The sequence below is a fragment of the Tachypleus tridentatus genome, chromosome 11 (genome assembly GCF_004210375.1).
Source record: "Tachypleus tridentatus isolate NWPU-2018 chromosome 11, ASM421037v1, whole genome shotgun sequence".
Taxonomy (NCBI): domain Eukaryota; kingdom Metazoa; phylum Arthropoda; class Merostomata; order Xiphosura; family Limulidae; genus Tachypleus; species Tachypleus tridentatus.
The window spans coordinates 99,589,314-99,611,383 of record NC_134835.1 but is presented as its reverse complement, the minus strand read 5'-3'; the positions used below and the strand labels follow the sequence as shown (position 1 = coordinate 99,611,383).

General features: G+C 34.6%; 1 protein-coding gene across 1 annotated transcript in view; it reads right to left on the bottom strand.

Moving 5' to 3' along the window:
* Positions 1-22,070, bottom strand: part of LOC143232885 (SCY1-like protein 2) — a 336,447-nt gene that overhangs the window by 68,533 nt on the left and 245,844 nt on the right. The window contains exons 3-4 of the mRNA XM_076468902.1: positions 19,947-20,107; positions 13,093-13,240 (exon numbers count right to left, since the gene is read on the bottom strand). Of these exons, the coding sequence (XP_076325017.1) occupies positions 13,093-13,240; positions 19,947-20,107 (309 nt within the window). The remainder of the gene's footprint in view (positions 1-13,092; positions 13,241-19,946; positions 20,108-22,070) is intronic.

Below are 22,070 nucleotides of genomic sequence, written 5' to 3'. Positions count from 1 at the left end.
TCACGTTCACAAAAGAATCTGATAAGAACGTCATTAGGGTTAGTATTTATTATGTTTTGGTTTCGTTTTATAAAAATGGTACTGAGCTGATTAAGAGGACAACAAGGGTTAGTAGAATGATATATGTATATGTCTGACATTAAAAGGAATGTATTAATATCTTACATTATATTACTTAGAGTGTAAAGAAAAACTAGGACTGTATCAGTTGAGTTTTGCAATTGTAAACGACTAGGATGAGTATATTTCTGATAAGTTGTGGTAACATCAATAGAAAAGTAATAATAATATTTAATGCTGTTGTTTGATAGCTTTGATTTGATTGGAAGTTCGGGAAAAAGTACACAAAGGCTAATCGTCCCTAATTTAACAGTAAAGGACTAGAGGAAAGGCTGCTAGTCAATCTCACCCACCGCCAATTCTTGGGTTACTCTTTTGCTAACAAAAAGTGAAATTGATCCACATATTATAATGCACCGATGGCTGAAAAAGCGAGCTTGTTTGGAAGTATGTGGATTCTAACACGTGATCCACATATTGCGAGTGGGACGTCTTAACCACTTTGCTATTCCAGCCTTAACTTGATAGAGAATGACAAGTAATAATTGTCAGGGGTATTAGCCTGTGAAAATGTTAAATACATTTATATTACTTTGTATGAGTTTATTTTTCTGAATGTTTGTTGTTTTTTGAGTTAAGCACAAAGCTACACAATGGGCTATCTGTGCTCTGTCCATCACGGGTATTCGAAACTCGGTTTTAGCGTTGTAAGTCCGCAGACATACCGCTGAGCCACTGATGGGCAAATAATTTTGTTGTTGTTTTTTAATTAAGCACAAAGCTACACAATGGGCTATCTGTGCTCTGTCCATCACGGGTATTCGAAACTCGGTTTTTAGCGCCGTAAGTCCGCAGACATACCGCTGAGTCACTGGGGGGGGGGCTTTTCTGTATGTATGTATATATATCTATGTAACAAGTTCTCACTCGCATCGTCTTATTAATCAAGCCTTCCAGTCTGCGGACATATACTACTATACACCATGTTTCGATACCCGTCGTGAGCAGAACAAAGATAACCCTTCGTGTAGCTTTGTGCTTAATGACAAAGAACAATAATTATTAATCAAGAGGAAAACATTGCACTTTGACGTTAGTTCTCTTGGCTTCTAGAATCGACCATCACTTCAAGTCTTATGTGAATTAAAGTTAACTAAAAGCAGATTGTAAGTAGAATAGAGAAACTTTAATTTTATCCAATGCTCTCATTCTATATGTTGATTGCTTTAGTATAGTTCAATATGAAAATGTTTTACTAATTACTTTATTTTCTTCAGTCTTTTATTAAAATACTTCCTGTTCGCGTTTCATTAAACTAATAGTTGAACACCCGATCTAAACTCTTATGTGAACGGAAATTACAGAAGCTCAAATGTTGACTGAATTGTTACAGGAATATGAAACGTTAATTTAGTAGTTGAGCTAACAGATAACTTCTTGATTAAACACGAGTTATGAACTAACTGGATGTATACTGAACAGTTCAGGTGACAGATAAATCATAATTGAACTGTATAGCTAGCTGTATAGTTAACAAATAAAATGTGACCTGAACAGTCTAGATAATATCAAAACTTGAATGATTAAATAAATTCCCCAATAAGGTAGTATTTTATTGTGTATCACGATCAAGCACTCCCCAGTGGTACAGCAGTATGTCTGCAGACTTACAACGCTTGAAACCTGTTTTGATATCTGTGGTGGGAAGAGGACAGATAGTTCATTGTGTATTTTTGTGTTTAACTACAACCAAAGAAAGAGTCATGGAATAAAGCGCTATAACTGATGTTTCTAATAAAGCAAAGGAACGATTAGCTGTGCTAAAAAAACATTGAAACATTTTCAAATGTAAACCAACACACAATAGTTGTACAGTAATAATAAACACCAGCAAGTAATTGGATCAAATATATAAAATAAATCAAACCAAACTGGAGAATGGAAGCCAAGAAGACTGGCACGTATTCATTTTCAACTATAAATATTTTACTGTTTTTTCAAGTATTGTATACAACTCACACTATAACTAAGAATTAAAGAAAACTGAAAGCAGAAAGTAAAATCTCTCACGTAGGTGTGGGCAACTCCATGGCTACTGGTCACATGTTGTCAGCTCGAGTTTAGGAATAAACTTTTTCCATCATTTATTTTTATCACAAATTTGGTAATCAGCAATTGCACTGCCTCACGTCATCGCTAATGTCGCGTGCTTCATCATTGCCACAGACTCCGACCATTTTGTAACATCACTCTGGTTTAGATGTTTGTTATCGAGTGTGCGTTGTTTTGCATGCGCTTGCAAACATATTTTTATTGTACAACTTTCAAGTGTTTAAACATATTTTGTTTTTAATCCTATGATATGGATAAGTGGATAATTCGAAAACGAAATAATCCAGATGATGGTGAACACTCACAAAATAAAGATAATTAATTGATTCTAGTATTACTGACGAACAGAAAATAGCGCGTGACTGGTATGACGTGAAAGTTGGGAGTTGAAATTTGTAGTTATTGAAACAAATAATAAGCCAGTGTGTCTTTTGTGTAACAAAGGTTTTAGAAATAATACAGTATACAACCTTAAGCAACACTTTAACAATTTTCACAACGAATTTTATGTAAAATTTCCAGTTGACAGCAAAAATCTTATGAATAAAATTAGCCGTTTGAAAACACAACATCATGAACAAAAGGGAGGCCTAAAAAGATTTCTATCATCGATAGAACTAGTTACGTTAGCTAGTTATAAAGTGACTTGGATTCTAGCTCAAAATAAAGAAATCATTTTCTGATGCTGAACTGGTAAAATAAATTTTGATTGTGGTCATTGAAACTCTATTGAAAAATCATGATTCAAAAATAAACTATGATATTCTGCAAAAGGTAAATTATTTGCAATTAAGTCGACGAACAATTGTCCGCAGAATGCTAGGGTTAGTGAAAGACGTAGAAAATCAGTGTGTTGAACAACTAAAAGACTGTTTCTATTTTTCTTTAGCACTAGAGGAGTCAACAGATGTTAGTGACTGCACGGTTGTAATTTTGAGTTCGATATGTAACTTCGGATCTTTAAGTGAGGGAAGATTAGTTTGTTTGTTTTGAATTTTACACAAAGCTACTCGAGGACTATCTGCGCTAGCCGTCTCTGACTTAGCAGTATAAAACTAGAGGAAAGGTAGTTAGCCATCACCACCTACTGCCAACTCTTAGGCTACTCTTTTACCAACAAATATTAAGATTTACCGTCATATTATAACGCCCCACGGCTGAAAGAGCGAGCATGTTTGGTGTGACGGGGATTAGAACTCCCGACCCTCAGATTATGAGTCGAGTGCCTTCACTACCTGGCCATGCCGGGCCCATATGAGAGAAAAAATGTTTGGCCTTTGTGGTTACGATATCGAACATGTGGAAAAAAATCGTTGAAAAATTTCTTGAAATGTCAAAAATATTCAATCTGGATTGTAAAAGACTGGTTTCTGTCACAACAGACGGTTCTTCTATCATAACTGAAGCGAAATTAGGATTTACTTCTCTTTTGAAGCAGCATTTAATTGAAAATAATGTGAAGTCCACACTGCCATCTTTCCATTGTACGTGCTCAGATGTCTAAAAGTGATGAATTGAAAAATTTGATGTACATTGTTGTAAAAATTATGAATTATATTAGAAGTGGAAGCTTTCTCATCCATTGACAGTTTGTTGAGTCTTTAAAGAGAAGCAGTGACTGTACTTTTGATGATCTTACTGATTTTGCAAATGTAAGATGGTTAAATAGAGGAGAAGTCTTGGAACGATTTACTTCCTTATTTCCTCAAATAAAAGAGTATCTTGTTGAAAAAGGTAAGATTAAAAATTTTCCTGAAATTGAAACTTTGTCATGGCAGTGTGGTTTGTACTTTCTGTGTGATATGATAGTTCACTTGAATAACTTCAATACGAAGTTTCAGGGAAGAGGTTAAATAATAAGCAAGCAATCACAGTCCATTCATGAATTTCAATTGAAGCTAAACATCCTTGCGGAACAATTACAAAAGAATAATTTGACACATTGTGCAAAGTTGAATAGTTTTCAAGAAATAATAAGGATTATGATTTCTTTGATGCTAAAGATGATCTCTATGTCAACTGGACTAAAAATATATCCAAAAAATTTGAATTACCTTTCTCCGAATTTAAAAATTTGAAATTGATATTTGAATTTTTGCATGATCCATTTCATATTGACTTAGGAAATTTCAGTAAGGAAATTATGTCTTTATTGTCTTTGGATAAGTGTGGATTTGAAGACGAGATGCTTACCCTGCAAAGTGTAGAACGCATAAAAGGTAAACAAAAATGTTCTATCAGAGAGATGTGGCTCACTATTCTGATAAATGAGAGTCTTCAAAAGTTAAAAAGATAGCAATTTCAAAATTATTTTCCATGTTTAAATGTACATGGATGTGTGAGTCAACATTTTCTACGTTAGATTTTCTCAAGTCTAGATACAGATCTCGGCTTACTGACATAAATGTAGAGGTAGATCTAAGATGCTCACTGAACATAGATATTAAGCCAAATTTCACGAAACTTGTTGATGAAAATTCCCATCAATTTTCACATTGAAGGTTAGTTGAAATGCAATTATTTTGACTAAGCTAACATGTTTCAATTTTTTTTAAATAGTGTGACCCACGTTGTTTTCATTAGCCACAGTTGTGGCCACTGTGAAAATAAATTGCCCACCCATGCTCTAACGTCGTGTAGCATTACTAGTTTTAATTAAACTAACCATTATCGTATCTTCCTGTTTGTTCACTTATTTCTCGAACGTTTTTTAAAATTAAACGTAATTTCCTTTAATGAAACTTCTACATATAACGTTCATTATTTAACAGGAAATTATTCACTACAAATATAAGTAACTTTCAAAGCAAGGTCCGTTGAAGCCGTCAACCATGTTGGAGTATACATGTATTGCGTTACTGATTATGTAAAAACTTTCTCTGTCTTTAGCTGTTTTGACCTCTATCGCACTGAAGGATAGGGTTTAAAAGTGCTTATAAATTTATATTAATAGATCCTCTTTATTTTTAGTGATTTATTTAACCAAAAAATACAAACAAATACTTAATTCAGATTACAGAATAACTTATTATTTCTCTTGGTTAATGTTGGTAAATAAGTTACATGTTTAGATGAACAATAAGCCATCTAACTTGAATTCTGTTTAGGTTTTCTTTTGTAAAATTCGCATAAACCTATTCGAAGGCTATCTGCGCCAGCTATCCCTAGTTTTGAAGTGAGAGATTAGACGTAGGGTAGTTAGTTGGAACCACCCACGTCAAATTTTAGTTTGCTCTTTTACCAATAAACAGTGGGATTGACCATCACCTCATAAAGCCCCCATGGCCTAACCAACATTTTGATTTTAATTAGGCAACAACAGTGCCAGGCTGCCACTGTAATGCTTTGTTAACACTCTCCATACAGAAGTGTCATGAACACTGAGAATACAGATCAACGGTTACCGAAGGTTTCTTTACGAGCGTAATGTAAGGTCATTATGAAATGTCCAATTATTTATAGCATAAATCACATCAATGATTGAAAAATGCCTAACTTATACAAACGATATAACTGACGTGACAGTTTGTATTATTTTAGAACAGTGATGTTGTTCCGTCTTTATTATAATATCATACATATTCAATGTTTATATTTGTTTCAAGTAATAGTACAGAATTAAAATGCAAAAAAAAAACGCTTCAAACTGACAGCTCGAAATAACAGTAACTTAATCATGTCAGATTAAAGTAAAAAGTTATGAAATCTAAATGATATGAGGTTAATAAAAGCAGCCATAGTTAACTGATGTGATCGTCAAACTTTTAGCAGCCTTCACTGATTATCACGACCATAAAATCAACTGGATTGAGAATCAGGTTGTTTTCTTAAAAGCAAATTTACCTCCTCAACTTTATTGGTAAACCAATTCATAAACTTTTTAAACAATGAGCTCATGTTGCTTTATGAAATGTAATTTGCACGGACACATCAAAATAAATCTTTGGTCATCGATAAAAATTATAATTCCTTACGATATAAAATGTGAAGAAGATATGGGAAGCTGGTCAGAGTAAATACATTAAAAATATATTACTCTGTTGGTGTTGTTTTTGTCGGAAGATCACTGGGTTTATTTCAGAAATGTTACAAAAGTAAACGTTTTACGTTTATTCCAATATTACATAACTTTTATTCATGGGATATTGACAGTAAGGTATCAACTATTTTAACACTTACACGTGTATGAAATGCTACTTAACTGTAATTGAAATTTACAATTTTGTTGTATTTTGGCAGAAAACCAATGAAGAAAGTTTGCTAATTGGATGTGACTTTCAATGTGTATATTTATGAAGACTAAGTTTTATGTCCCAAATGATGTAGCAATATTATATCGGTGGTAACCTTTATCGCTGATAGGTATTTTTCAGAAATCCACTTAAATCCAGCAGTTCCTTATTGAATATTTGTCCTTAATATCAAATCAGTCAACCGCAAATATTACGAGCATGTTTAAATGTTTTGTAAGATTAATTGTTTAATGTTTTCAGTACCTTTCAAATGTGTGTTTTTTCTTATAGCAAAGCCTCATTGGGTTATCTACTGACTCCATCGAGGGGAATCGAGCCTCTGATTTTAGTTTGTTTGTTTGTTTTTGAAATTCTCGCAAATCTACTCGAGGGCTATCTGCGCTAGCCGTCGGTAATTTTGCAGTGTAAAACTAGAAGGAAGGCAGCTAGTCAACACCACCCACCGCCAACTCTTGGGCTACTCTTTTACCAACGAACAGTAGGATTGACCGTCACATTATTCACGGCTGAAAGGGCGAGTATGTTTGGCGTGACGGGGATGCACCCTGATTTTAGCTTTGCAAATCTGTAGATTTATCGTTGGACCAGCACCTTTCAAATGTATGGTAAGTTGAATTCTTTAGTAATTTCTTTAAAGTTTATAACCGTTTGCATTGTTTTTTATTATAGATATAAAGTTTGAATTTTAAAGACGTTTGAACTGCACTACAGTAACGCTTTTTGAGTTTTTTGCATATAATCAGCATAATTTAGTGTCAAACTGGTGACCTACTTTCGTTTTTCTTTGCTACTTTCAGAAGTAGATAGGTATTTATGATTTTACCATTTAGGTTTCATTCTGAAATAGTCCGTGAAGTTCTTCACGACTAGTCAGTGTACATAAGGTTCCAATACGACATAAGTAAATAAATCATTCAGTTCTAATGAAACATTTTCGGAGTCTTAATTGAGAGAATTTTGTGTGGTTTAGCTACGAATCCAAGTTGTAAAAAATTGTAATCTCGCTGAGAAAATTAACTCATTTATCATAACGCTCTAAGGCGAGTTTTTTACGTATATTTAATGATACTGTTCTGGACTTATTTTACCAGCTAGAAACCGAGTTTGTCAAATTTCTACACTGCCATATGTACATAATTTACTCGGGAGGAATTGTTAAAAAGCTAAGTAATTCTAACATGAGAAGTTGAGTGTGAAACACCATCAACACTGACTACCAGTTTATAAAACATGTATGTATCACATTATTTATTTTATTACACAAAATAGCCTGATTATGACAGATATATATATATCAGAATACTGGATGGACTTCGTAAATTCAGGTATGTAACTGTACAAAACTGCACAAAATAACATTTAGGTGTGGATAATCCTAGGTGTTTCAGTTTTATCGTTTATTGTATAAAAAAAACATGAAAACTTCTGAAGTTGTGCTATCCAGTTTATTACCCTTATTACAAATACTACTAAGGTTGTGCTATCCAGTGTATGACTCTCATTCCAAACTCAAATAATGTTGTGCTATCCAATGTTTGTCTGTCATTACAAACACTAATGATGTTGTGCTATCCAGTGTATAATATCCAGTGAACATAATATTGAAAAAAATGACTATAGTATGTGTTGTAACATGACCTTCAAACTGTACTTACTTATCATGTGACATTATTAGGATATATGTGTAGAGCTGCTGTAACTATCTGAAGGCAATAAGCCTACTTACAAGTAAATACCCACTTCTTCTAAGCCTACTTACAAGTAAATACCCACTTTTCCTAAGCCTACTTACAAGTAAATACCCACTTCTCCTAAGCCTACTTACAAGTAAATACCTACTTCTCCTAAGCCTACTTACAAGTAAATACCTACTTCTCCTAAGCCTACTTACAAGTAAATACCCACTTCTCCGAAAGTATGAGTCTTTTAATAACATCATACCCAAAACTGTCCAAATGATTAACATTAACAGCTATTCCACAAAAGAAAGAACTTCAGAAGTTTACCGTATTTTCGCGAGGTCGAATATTTGGACGGTGTGGGTGGAGACAAAATTAAGAAGAAATTGAAAGATCTCTTTACAATGATGAAGTCCGCGATCTTCATCATGTTGAAAAATAACAGGTTATGCCATACCTCGTACAAGTGATTAAGTCCGCGATCTTCATCATGCAGAAAAAAACAGGTTATTTCATACCCCGTACAAGTGATTAAGTTCGCGATCTTCATCATGTTGAAAAATAACAGGTTATGTCATACCCTGTACAAGTGATTAAGTTCGCGATCTTCATCATGTTGAAAAATAACAGGTTATGCAATACCCCGTACAAGTGATTAAGTTCGCGATCTTCATCATGTTGAAAAATAACAGGTTATGCCATACCCCGTACAAGTGATTAAGTCCGCGATCTTCATCATGTTGAAAAATAACAGGTTATGTCATACCAAGTACAAGTGATTAAGTCCGCGATCTTCATCATGTTGAAAAATAACAGGTTATGCCATACCCCGTACAAGTGATTAAGTCCGCGATCTTCATCATGTTGAAAAATAACAGTTTATGTCATACCAAGTACAAGTGATTAAGTCCGCGATCTTCATCATGTTGAAAAATAACAGGTTATGTCATACCAAGTACAAGTGATTAAGTCCGCGATCTTCATCATGTTGAAAAATAACAGTTTATGTCATACCAAGTACAAGTGATTAAGTCCGCGATCTTCATCATGTTGAAAAATAACAGTTTATGTCATACCAAGTACAAGTGATTAAGTCCGCGATCTTCATCATGTTGAAAAATAACAGGTTATGTCATACCAAGTACAAGTGATTAAGTCCGCGATCTTCATCATGTTGAAAAATAACAGTTTATGTCATACCAAGTACAAGTGATTAAGTCCGCGATCTTCATCATGTTGAAAAATAACAGGTTATGTCATACCCCGTACAAGTGATTAAGTCCGCGATCTTCATCATGTTGAAAAATAACAGGTTATGTCATACCAAGTACAAGTGATTAAGTCCGCGATCTTCATCATGTTGAAAAATAACAGGTTATGCCATACTCGTACAAGTGATTAAGTCCGCGATCTTCATCATGTTGAAAAATAACAGGTTATGCCATACCCCGTACATACAAAATCAACAGAATAGACTGTCCATACTGTGAGAAGTGCGGAGAACTACACAAGTCAAGTGCCCGCAAATATTGAAAGTACGTCCCAATAACAACACAAAGTATCTTTATAATATGAGCTACAATAGTGGAGTAGTCAGAGCAAAAGTCATTTCTTACTGGTATAACAATGTGCATTACATATGCTATGATGTCCTATCTGGGAACATTGCAATTTTTTTACGATGAGTCTAGATTTGCACAATTTTCGCAGAATAAATGCATCTTATTTTGTCTCTTTTTCTCCTAAGAAATTTCTTGGACTGTCAGTAATCATGGTGATAATTCTATTTTGATGTGGTATGCAAATAGTTGGTCACTCGGGTTCGATAGATCACAGTTCTTGGACAAGTCTCTTAACCAGTTTGCATCAATAATCTGCTTTCCAAAGAATGTAATACGCTCACGAGGTACAAAATTTTAGCTTGAAGGGAAAGACATTTTCATTCACTTGTGGCCAGGAGGTTACTGGATACGAAATTTAACGAGCATTATTTGTCCATCCCTGATTGTCCTTTGTGAAAGCATATCAAACACCCAAAACTTATGTACAACCTTATCGAATTTTGTTTAATATCATACATTCTATTCTCCAATACATTCTGAATAATTCTGCAAATTTCTACTGTACTCTTTGTAACATAAAGCTGTAAATTGTTTAAATCTTATTTCTAGAATTGTATTAAATTTAACTGTAAAGTTTCTATTGGTTGATTTGTCACTTAGTTCTGTTTATTACGATTTCTTGTAGTAACAAATGAGTCTCACGCCTTAACCCACCTGGCCATGCCGGGCCATTTTTGGGTGTGACTCATTTGTTAGCATGTTTGGCCATTTCAGCCGTGGGGGCGTTATAAAATGACGGTCAATCCCACTATTCGTTGGTAAAAAGAGTAGCCCAAAAGTTGGCGGGGGGTGATGATGACTAGCTATCTTCCCTCTAGTCTTACACTCTAAAATTAGGAACGGCTAGCGTAGATAGCCCTCGAGTAGCTTTGCGCGAAAATAAACAAAAATAAACCAACACACACAAAAACCGTAAATGCATATGTAATATATCATTAATATTGAAATCATTTTCCTTCATTACTGTTAGAGTTCATACGGAGTCTGATGTATTGAACAAAAAAAATGAATAATTTTACTCTATATTATTGGTTAGTTACACCAAAGAACAAGCAAATACATAAAATTACTTAATATGATAAAATATTAATATGATAGAAGAGTATTACTATAAAAGATGTGCGTTAACCAATTGTTTTATGTTGAGTCATATTTTTTATCGTATCGTACAGAGTCATATTTCACGTTTGTAATATACTGGTACTTCTAGCGTGAAATTCATTCAAGTATTAAGATTCATTTCGAATGTCTTTTTTTCGTAATTTTTGGATGAAGCGAAACGAGTTTCGTTATGGAAGCTAAATATTCACAATTTTGATGAAAATGAGCTAAGTTCTAAGGACTATGTGCAACAAGGTTCTGTGAATCTGTCATTTTTGATAAAAAATTTCTTGCGATATAACATCACATGAAAGTATTGGTAAAGAAATACATAAGTATACTGATAAAGATATGGAAGTGTGTTCGTCAGATGTGGTTTTATTTAAAACAACAGCCAAGTGAGAGACGATCATCTAAAAAGAACCGATTCAATAAGGTATTATGGGATGAATATTGATTCAAGAAAGCCTGTATTCAACCGAATCGCGAATAAGAACATTATTTAGAAGAAAAAATACTGGAGTAGAAAAACAAGGAAGAATTTGGAATTTCAGATACGAAAGAAACTAAACAACCTTCAAACTGAAACGATGGTAGATCGCTTTTTGTCAACAAGAAGTACAACTAACAAAGTTCGTCAAATGTTAAGGTGTCGTTAATTTATAATGTTGAAAAACAGAAGTTGTTTGATGGGTCGTTTTCTGTACTTATTATAGGTTAACAATAAGACGCTATCAGGTGCTAAGCTTTTCTGACAGTGGAAATTATTAGAATGTTGTGAAGAACATTCGTTTTTGGAGAGATCAAGTTATTTAATCCCATTAGAAGGGCAAGTAACTATACTTGAATGTTATTGACTATCTATATCTATCCCACACAATAATGCATTTTTATCCTGATGTGTTAGAGTTCACAGTTTGATAACGAAACAATCAACTGTACAGTTTGTTTGTTTTGAAGTTCGCACAAAGCTACACGAGGGCTATCTGTGCTAGCTGTCCGTAATTTAGCAGTGTAAGACTAGAGGGAAGGCAGCTAGTCATCACCACCCACCGCCAAGTCTTGGGCTACTCTTTTACTAACGAATAGTGGGATTGACAGTCACGTTATAACGCCCCCACGGCTGAAAGGGCGAGCATGTTTGGCGCGACGGGGATGCGAACCGCGACCCTCAGATTACGAGTCGCACGTCTTAACACGCTTGGCCATGCCGGGCCATAACTGTACAGTTAAGTAGCTAAATAAGTTTATATGTATTTTTGAAATAATTTCTGCCTACGACTTGAAATTTACAAATAGCATATCCACAAACGAGTACCAGTGACTTAGGGGCAAAAAGTCATAAGTTATTTAGTCACTTTTCAGGTCAACAACTAAAATTAATTCATTTTAAGGTTATTTAATGGAAACATCTGTGATACAACAAACAGCATCCAAAAACAATAACGACAAGTCGCTTACAAACAAGACATAAAAATACTGTAATCACATTTGCTCAGTTCAAATATTAGATCTGTCATCCAACGAGCTGATATGGAGGTCAAGTAATGTAGTGTGAAAATATGTTTGTTAATAAATCTAAAAAACTCATATTTTTAACAATACTTTGTTCTTGACAAAACAATTATATTTGAATATTTTAATAATAAAGCTAGAAAGGAAAAATAACTTTGGTCTTCAGCTAATTAAAAAAAAACACTTTTTATTTCAGCCAATGTTTAACCTTTATGGTGTCATCGGGAGGAAAATAGAAAAACTGATTCATGTTAAATATATGCTAATTTTGGTGTTACGGAATTCGAACCCGCGACCCTCGGATTACGAGTGGAGGGTCTTAACCATCTGGCCATGCCGGGCCAACGTGAGAGGTAGAGGTTAACATTGTACCTGAACCTCCTAGGCCCCCTAAGAAAAATATAAATACTGACCATTAGAAACGATAACTTAATAAACTATTCAGTCAATAAGTAAGCGAATATTTTAACATCAAACAGCTCTTGCACTTGAATTATCCTTGTTGTAGCCACAGTTACGAAACTTTGGCTGAAATAATTAAAAAAAAGATATTTTATTATTGTATGGATAGTTGTGAAAGTCCATTATTTTCTGTCTTTATTACGAAAATGTCTTTATCAATCTTTTATGCACTGTCAATTCTGTGATTATTAGGAATTATTGTATAGGTAGTTAAATTTCGTGTATTATTATTATTTCATTGAGAAAAATAAGCGTAGAGGTAAAGAAAAAAAAAAAGATTACGCAAACCTGAAGAAGTCCATATTTTATCTCTATTGGTAGGAAGTTGTACTCCCTAACGGCAGATGGTAGATTCTGAGGTAGTCTATCCTCCAAGCAACCAAGGACGTTTGCAAGACTTCCAAAGACAGGTTCTGTTGCAAATGCAAGAGTATCGCTAGAAAATTTCAAGTACAAGTTTCAGATGAAAGTAATTTGCATTCGGCCTAAAAAACAGACATTGTTTAGAAAGAAATATCAATTAGACTTTCATTATTGGCTTTAAGACTCATTACGTTTTATTGTTAGCTCGTTATATATCTGGTAACGAGAATTCTAATTGGATTTCAAGGCCATTTAATTAAGAAAAGGCGCCTCTCAAAGATAAGGGCTTCTTAATTAACATATTTAGAGAAAAAAAAGTGTTGACATGTAATCCATCAACAGTAAGGTGTCTTTTACCGAATGAATTTTTTTTGTTTACTTTTTCATTTCAAAATCATTAAAGCTAGTTGTAATTATATGGCTTATAGAAAATTACAAACAGTTTCATCGACCAGTTTTGATTACAATACACACCTATATCCTGCAACATTTTAAATAACACATAAGAGATTACAATTTAAAAGAAATAGTTTAGTGTAAAATTGCGTGACGTTAATTTTAAAATAAATTTAACTAGTAATAACTGCACTAACTGGTAAGAGCTATTGAAAACCTTAAAGAATAAAATCACCCGTACATCTAATTATCAGACAGGTATTTGTTTCAGAAAGGAACTACAAAAAGAAATAGATAGATTGGTTAGACCTTTCTTTATAACAATAGTGTTTGTTTGAATTTCGCGCAAAGCTACTCGAGGGCTATCTATGCTAGCCGTCTCTAATTTAACAGTGTAAGACTAGAGGGAAGGCTGCTAGTCATCACCACCCACCGCCAACTCTTGGGCTACACTTTTACCAACGAATAGTGGGATTGACCGTCACATTATAACGCACTCACAGCTGAAAGGGCAAGCATGTTTGGTGCGAGGGGGATTCGAACCTGCGACCCTCGGGATTACGAGTCCAACGCTTTAACACACTTGGCCATGTCGGGTCGTAACACTAGTGATCCTTACATCATCATATTAGGCCTTGGTGGTTCTTGTATTTTTGTTTTTATCTTGTTTAACAACTTATATTTAATATTCCTTTTACATAATTAATTCCATCCAAATGTCATCAATCCCAAGTTTTATTTTATTTTCATAGATTCATATTTGTACTAATTGTTTTTCCTATGAAACATTTAACTACGTTTAATTGCTATACCATTATATTCTAATCCTATCATTTCCAGACAAACGTTATTATTGCTATATCAATTGTAATTAGTATAGTTCTTGATTTATAATTATTTTTACAGCCCACCATTATAAATCTTCGATTCATTAACATTAGTATATTATTTTGTGTTAATATGTGTTTTATGCTAATTTTTGTTAGTTCGTGTTCTTAATGTTCGTTTCATGTAAATTGTTGTACTCTCGTGAACAGTAACTTTACTTTATGCTGATTTCTGTATTCTCGTTTACTTAATTCAGCTGCATTAACTGAGTTAGAGAATATGATGAAAAAAACGTTCTATAGGATAATTTCTCAATATCTTAACTATTTTATCCATCTTTTACACGTAAAAGTTAGATAACAATGATTGTTTGTATGTTGAAGTTCGGGCAAAGCTACTTGAGATCTATCGAGCAAACCGTCCATAATTTTGAACTGATAGACTAGAGAGAAAACAGCCAGTCAACAGAAAAGTGAAATTGACCGTAAGTTTATAAAATGTTTATTTTGTTTACATTCGGGTGTTTACAGTCACTGAAGAGGCTTAAACTTAATTAAACAGCCAGTCTTCATTATTAATAAAAGTCTTAAGTGTATAGCTATATGTCTTTATAGTTAGATTCAGAGACTGTAGCAATATAAAACTGATACAACAGAATGTTTTTATCTGATTATAACAATCAGTTTATTCGCAAAGAAGTCTGATATATACTAGCATGCGCTTTCTAACCTACATTAAACTCAGTATGTGTCACGTCACGTCACGCTTGATTTCTCGAAATATGAGTCATAAAAGTCAGATAGAATAGTTTTATTGTAGTGATGGGAGTGCAAGGAAACTATCAGAAGAGGTGGATGCCGTGAAACCTTATAAGTGTAGTGAGTGTTGATATAATAAGCCTAAAGAAAAGATGTAGTGTGAGACCAATTAGCTTAGACTCAAGTGAGTAAAATTTGTCATGAAAGTAAAAATATTGATTGTATTTAAACTCAAATCATTTCTGAATTAATCCATTTTCTTCAATATAACCAACGTTTTCAATAAACAAAACAAACCTCTTTAATTAACAGAGATTCTAAGTTAAGAAAACAAGCAATATTTTTCCAGTTTTGTTGTCAATACATTTGATTTTATACTTTTGCTATATAGACTAACAACGATATTAGGTTATACTTTTTGTGCTGAGAGTCGTGACATAAAAGCCATTGTTAGAACATAGTGTTACGAAAACTCACTTACTTTTCTATGTATATCAAATGTTTTTAATCTAATTTTTATTAATTTTCCTTTTGATTTGCTCACAAAATAATTTACTGATAAACATCTGCTTCGACTGCACTTTCCTACCTCTTGATTGTCAAGTTTGATTTCATAAAATGTACTTACTTTAATTAGTTATAAAATGTGGGGTTTATTATGGGGTGAAGATAGTAGTATTTGCCCCGTCATTTTTGACGTGCTATACACTAGTGTACTGCAAAGACTGAAGATAATAACAGTGTACATGATTAATAACAGTATTTAATGTAAAGCAAAATTATCAAATATAGATGATGTATTAATTAATTGTATCATTTGTGGGTTTATTAACATTGCATTTGAAATACGTGCACTGATATGTTTCGTATTTTTAGGTTAAGCATCTGTTTACATTTGTTCGGAATTGTAGCTGTACATAATTATCTTTTATCTACTTTAGATTTTATACTGACGAAAAACGCATTTAAAGTAACTCAGCAGTCTTAAACAAACAGTGCCAGGTTTGTTTGTTTATTTGTTTGTTTGTTTTCGAATTTCGCACAAAGCTACTCAAGAGCTATCTGTGCTAGCCGTCACTAATTTAACAGTGTAAGACTAGAGGGAAAGCAGCTAGTCATCACCACCCACCGCCAATTCTTGGGCAACTCTTTTATCAACTAATAGTGGGATTGACCGTCACATTATAACGCTCCCACGGCTGAAAGGGCGAGCATGTTTGGCGCGACATGGATGCGAACCCGCGACCCTCAGCTTACGAGTCGCCCGCCTTAACATGCTTGGCCATGCCGGGCCTTCAGTGCCAGGTACGATAGTCTATTATTAAAATAATTACTATTAGAACATTTTGCTATTAATATTATTTCGGTATTATTGTTCATATTACAAATAATAATCATATCTATACGTTTATTGTATAGAAAATAATTTTATTTTCAGCAGCCAAGTCTAGATTTATGTATAATAAAATGCATTTATTTATTTATTATGCATCAAGAAATTTTGATGATGCAACAATTTTGGTTTCGAATAGGTGCAATTAATTAGAGTCATTGTTTCGTAGTACTGCAATGTTAAGTTTCGGTTTCGTAAGAATTCGGTCATAATCTTTAATTTATAAAACAGTGTCATGATACTTTTGTCTTCAGCGAAAAAGAAAATATATATATAATGCTAATATCAGTTATCGTTTCACAACGATATAATGGTTCTCTAAGGCTTAGCAGCAATAGAGTTATTGGTTTTGAATTTTGTATGACATTTGTCATTTCAGAAAATTCAAAATTAAATTATTCACAGATAAGATTGTTGGGGTAACTTGAATGTATCTTATCTTGTCTATGGTTGAATCGGAAGATCGAAGTTACCATTGTGGAATAAACAAATGTTTTCGTCCCCAGTGGCAACTAAAGTTTAACTTAATCTACGAATTTAAGTTATTTCATGGATTTTAAAAATGTTAATTGTGTTGTATTCTTGGTTTCACTCGGAGTCGTAGGTCTAAGCTACTTACTCAAGTCACCACGAAAAGTAATTGTTGAACAATTCAGTATTGTTAAGAGCCACTGAACAATACATTTATATTTTTATTTTGGTAATGTTACGTCACAATTCAAAATAAGATTCATACTGTAATTCCTAACACTTTAGTGTAGAATATTCTGCTTGCGAAATAAAACTTAGCATTTACGTTATTCATGACTGTTTTCCCGCCATTTTAAAAGTGAATGTTGAACTTTGTCTGCACGCGCAGGTTTTCAAACGTTTTTGGAATTTCGCACAAAGCTACTCGAGAGCTATCTGTGCTAGCCGTCCCTAATTTAGCAATGTAAGACTAGAGGGAAAGCAGCTAGTCATCACCACCCACCGCCAACTCTTGGGCTACTCTTTTACCAACGAATAGTGGGATTGACAGTCACATTATAACGCCCCGACGGCTGGGAAGGCGAGCATGTTTGGCGCGACGCGGGCGCGAACCCGCAACCCTCGGATTACGAGTCGCACGCCTTACGCGCTTGGCCATGCCAGGCCATCAAACGACAGACAGACGAACAGAAGCCGCGATTCACAATGTATGTAAGATTATATAAGATAAGAAAGTGCATTCGCTGACATTTTTAGACGTACAATTTCAGCAGAAAAATATGATCTATTCTCAACTCGTAGAATCCTAACAGATAATGATGTAATCAACTGAAGTACGTGACTAAGTTAAGGTGTAAAAAGGCACCGGAAATATGTTAATTGTCAGATTTTAAATTTTATGCCTATAAATCGCAACAGTACATCTGTAGACTATTAATTATGTTATTTCATATCTCTGATATCCCTTGTCAGTAATAAGTGACACATTTGTAGACAGCAGAACACTAATTTGGTTGTAGATCCACCGTCATTAACTCTTTAACATTGGTATCTCACAGACTAGAAGACATTTTAACTCTGTAAAACTGTAAATAATTCAGGAGCTTATCTCTGAAAGATGAATTCATATTCAAACAAAATAAAGAGTTTAACATTTCAGTTTTTAGACACCTCTAACAGCAGAAGACATGTTGAGAAAAATTAATTTAGTTATGAATGTCGATATTTCTGCATAATTTGATTGTTTTAGGACATTCGTGCAAAGCTACTTTAATGTTATCTGTGTTAATTATACACAGTTTTTAACTGATAAATAAAAGGCAGCTCATGAGCAGCACCCTCCGCCAAATCTTGAGCCACTCTTATCTAATCTAATAGAGGGATTTGACTTTCATCTTTATAACGCACCAAGTTCTCAAAGTGCGGAGACTATGTGTTATTTGTATTTTAGGTAACGGGATGCGAACATTGAATCCGTTAATCACTGACCACGCTCGTCTCTCGTTGTACCTGAAAGAAGTATTCATGCATAGTTTTGAACTACGCCTGGTTTTTTCAAAAGGTGTTATATTTCACAAACAACATCTTTTGTGCAAAAGTATGAAAATGTAGTTAACAGCTCGAAATCTGTAAAATATTTAGGATTAAAAAGAAAAACCAACATTCCGGTGTTTTCATAGTTATGTACATATTTAACGGGTTCCCATTCCTCCTCTAGAACCAGGTATAAAAGTGTGGTGCATGTGTGTACACATCTGCATTGTTTGTTTATTTTTTGAATTTCGCACAAAGCTACTCGAGGGCTGTCTGTGCTAGCCGTCTGTAATTTACCAGTGTAAGAATAGAGGGAAGGCAGCTAGTCATCACTACCCACCGCCAACTCTTGGGCTAATCCTTTACCAACGAATAGTGGGATTGACCGTCACATTATAACGCCCCCACGGCTGGGAGGGCGAGCATGTTTGGCGCGACTCGGGCGCGAACCCGCGACCCTCAGATTACGAAGCGCACGCCTTAACGCGCTAGGCCCTGCCAGGCCTCACATTTACAAAGCTGTTAAAATCAATAAACTGGTTATTGCGTGGTGTGGAGAGAAACGTAAAGTTCCAGTGAATTATTTTCTCCTAATACGCTTTTATTATCAATCGTATAGCTCATGTCACTTGCGTTACTTTGCAATTTCAACTACTGAAATTCAAAAGCGAAGGGAACGTTTATTGCACGATCCAAATATAACTTTATTTTCCACCCAAAGTAATTGAACGGAGTCAGGCCGCTCGAGCAACTGGAGAGCATAAACTGATTAGTAAATTTTCGTTAGAGATTTATGGTATTCCAAGATCTAGAGAATGCGATAATTTAAGTGCTATAACGCTAAAATACGCAGTTTAATCTATTGACAAAGCACATTCGTTCCATTGTTGAGCTTTGCGTTTAGCAATAAGCAGACAAAGAACAAATATATTATTCAGATTTATAAGTTAAACTATTTATCTTTGTGATGTTCAGATACTCTCTACGGTGGAGGTTTAAGAAGGTTATAGTACAAAATAGTTCGCTCTGTTGTCATAAAACTTTGTGTTTAGCTACGAGTGTCTTTCTCAACAAGTTAGCAGGTTGGTTATTTTAGTGTAAAGCCACATGCGTTTGCCATAATCGAACCACGGATTTTAGCGTTGTAAGCCCGTAAACTTACCATTGTCCTACCGAGGGACTTCTCAGCAAGTGAAAGATAAGTGAATAATATGTTTTTCTTATAGAAAAGCCACAGCGAGCTATCTGCTGAGTCCACCGAGGGGAATCGAGCCCCTGATTTTAGCGTTGTAAATCCGTAGACTTACAACTGTACCAGTAAAGAACTAAACACATCTATATATGTATATATTTCTTACGTTTTTATCAAAGCTGTTTTGAAACTTATTAGATAATCTCACCTCGATTCCTCGATAGGATGATATAATGTTAATACTTTGGGGTGTTTAAATCGGTCCAGCTGTTTAACACCATATCTCAGGATTTCTGTGATGGTTTCTTTTCGTTTAGGTTTGTGAAGTTTGTCTGCCACACGCTTCTCAAAGATAAAGACGGATGCTTCCTGAAAATAACAAAAAACAACAAATGAAAAGGTTCATCGTACGAATATTGTAAAATATTGTAATTTATAGAACTGGCTTACGGTCGTTTCCTCACAATATTTCAGCTCCTGTAACATTTACATTTGCAGATTATTATTTAAGGGTTGATTTTCAGAACAGAAATTTTATGAGGCCCAGCATGGCCAGGTGGTCAGGGCGTTCGACTTGTAATATGAGGGTAATAGGTCCGAATCTCTGTCACATCAAACACGTTCGTCCTTTTATCTGTGAGGGATTTATAAATTGACGGTCAATTCTACTATTCGTTCCTAAAAGAGTAGCCCAAGAGTTGGCGATGAGCGGTGGATACTAGCTGCCTTTCCTTTAGTCTTACACTATATTAGGGAGGGCTAGCGCAGATAGCCCTCGTGTAGCTTTGCGCGAAATTCAAGAACACAAGCAATTCTATACAGTTAGAAGGGTTTTCTGCTTCTCAAGTACCCAAGAAAAAAATCTAAATTTGTAACAAAAGCAAGGAGAAAGTTTGTTTGTTTTTGAATTTCGCGCAAAGCTACACGAGGGCTAACTGTGCTAGACGTCCCTAATTTAGCAGTGTAAGACTAGAGGGAAGGCAGCTAGTCTAAACCACCCACCGCTAACTCTTGGGCTACTCTTTTACCAACGAATAGTGGGATTGACCGTCACATTATAACGCCCCCACGGCTGAAAGGACGAGAATGTTTGGTGTGACTGGGATCAAGGGGAGAGACTGCTCCGCCGCTTATTTTCGAGCTTGCATTCGTTTGTATTGCATAAAGTTTAATTTGGACTTCAAAACTCACACAACTCCCACTTGGATCCAAAATGATCAACGATCCAGATAATTGTTTTGAGTTTTAATCTTAATGTGACTATGAAATGTAGCAAAATCCGATTACACTTTACAGAATTATTAACTCCAAACCGCGAAAATTCTCTACCTCCTCATTATAAAAAGTACTTCAAGATAATCCACACCAAAATCCAGGAGAACTGTTCCATACCGACTTCCAATCAAAGTTTCATATACATTGGTTTATTTTTTTTTCTGTGTTACGTGCGCGGAAACACAGATAGACAGGCACCCACAAGGACCCTGAGATGGAGGGCCAGAGGAGGTTAATTAAAGTAGAAGGAGATATATATATTTTATCTTCTTAAGATGCAATCAAACTGAAAGTAACATTAGCTACATGAATTATGTTTTCTGACGTAGACGTGATAAGTTTTAATAAATTCAACATGTGCAGTGAAAGCACATACGTATATACAGTTAAGCTTCAAGTTACGATTGCACTTATACTCTGTGTTACTATGGAAACTACACATACGTGTGTACACTAATCCTACATAAAGCACTTAAAGGTCTAGAGTTTCGTGGAAGAAATTGTACCACAACCTTCCATGAGTTTAGAGCTATAAATAAAATATATATATATATATCATCCTGAAACGCTTCGAAAAAGCAGAAACGGTCGAATTCAAAGGCAACAACAAGGTGTTATACTGGCTGTCCTTCTTTCGATAAGAAAGTACGCTAGCACTAAATATATAACAAACGTTTAGCACACCATTAGCTCCGTACATTGAAGTTTGATGTCAGAAAACGTTAAAACTGAATTATGGAAATATGTAACTCATTTTTGTTCCCTTTGTTATTAACACTTGAGAGTTATAGTGGAGCTTTATCTGATTTGATGCGTCTATCGCCCAAATGTAAGTAAAATAATTATGAAAAGTCTGTAGTGTGCAATGTACATAGGTTTGCATGCAAGGCAAGGAAGACTTCTAATTTGTACTTACGGCAAAGCTACTAAGGTTGTCTGCCACTCAGTGATGTCGAGAAACCCACTTGTTGAGAAATTTAAAATGCAAAAACGGCTCGTTTGGGTTGAGAAAATATTTTACTTAGAAGAGCGAACAACGTTTCGACCTTCTTCGGTC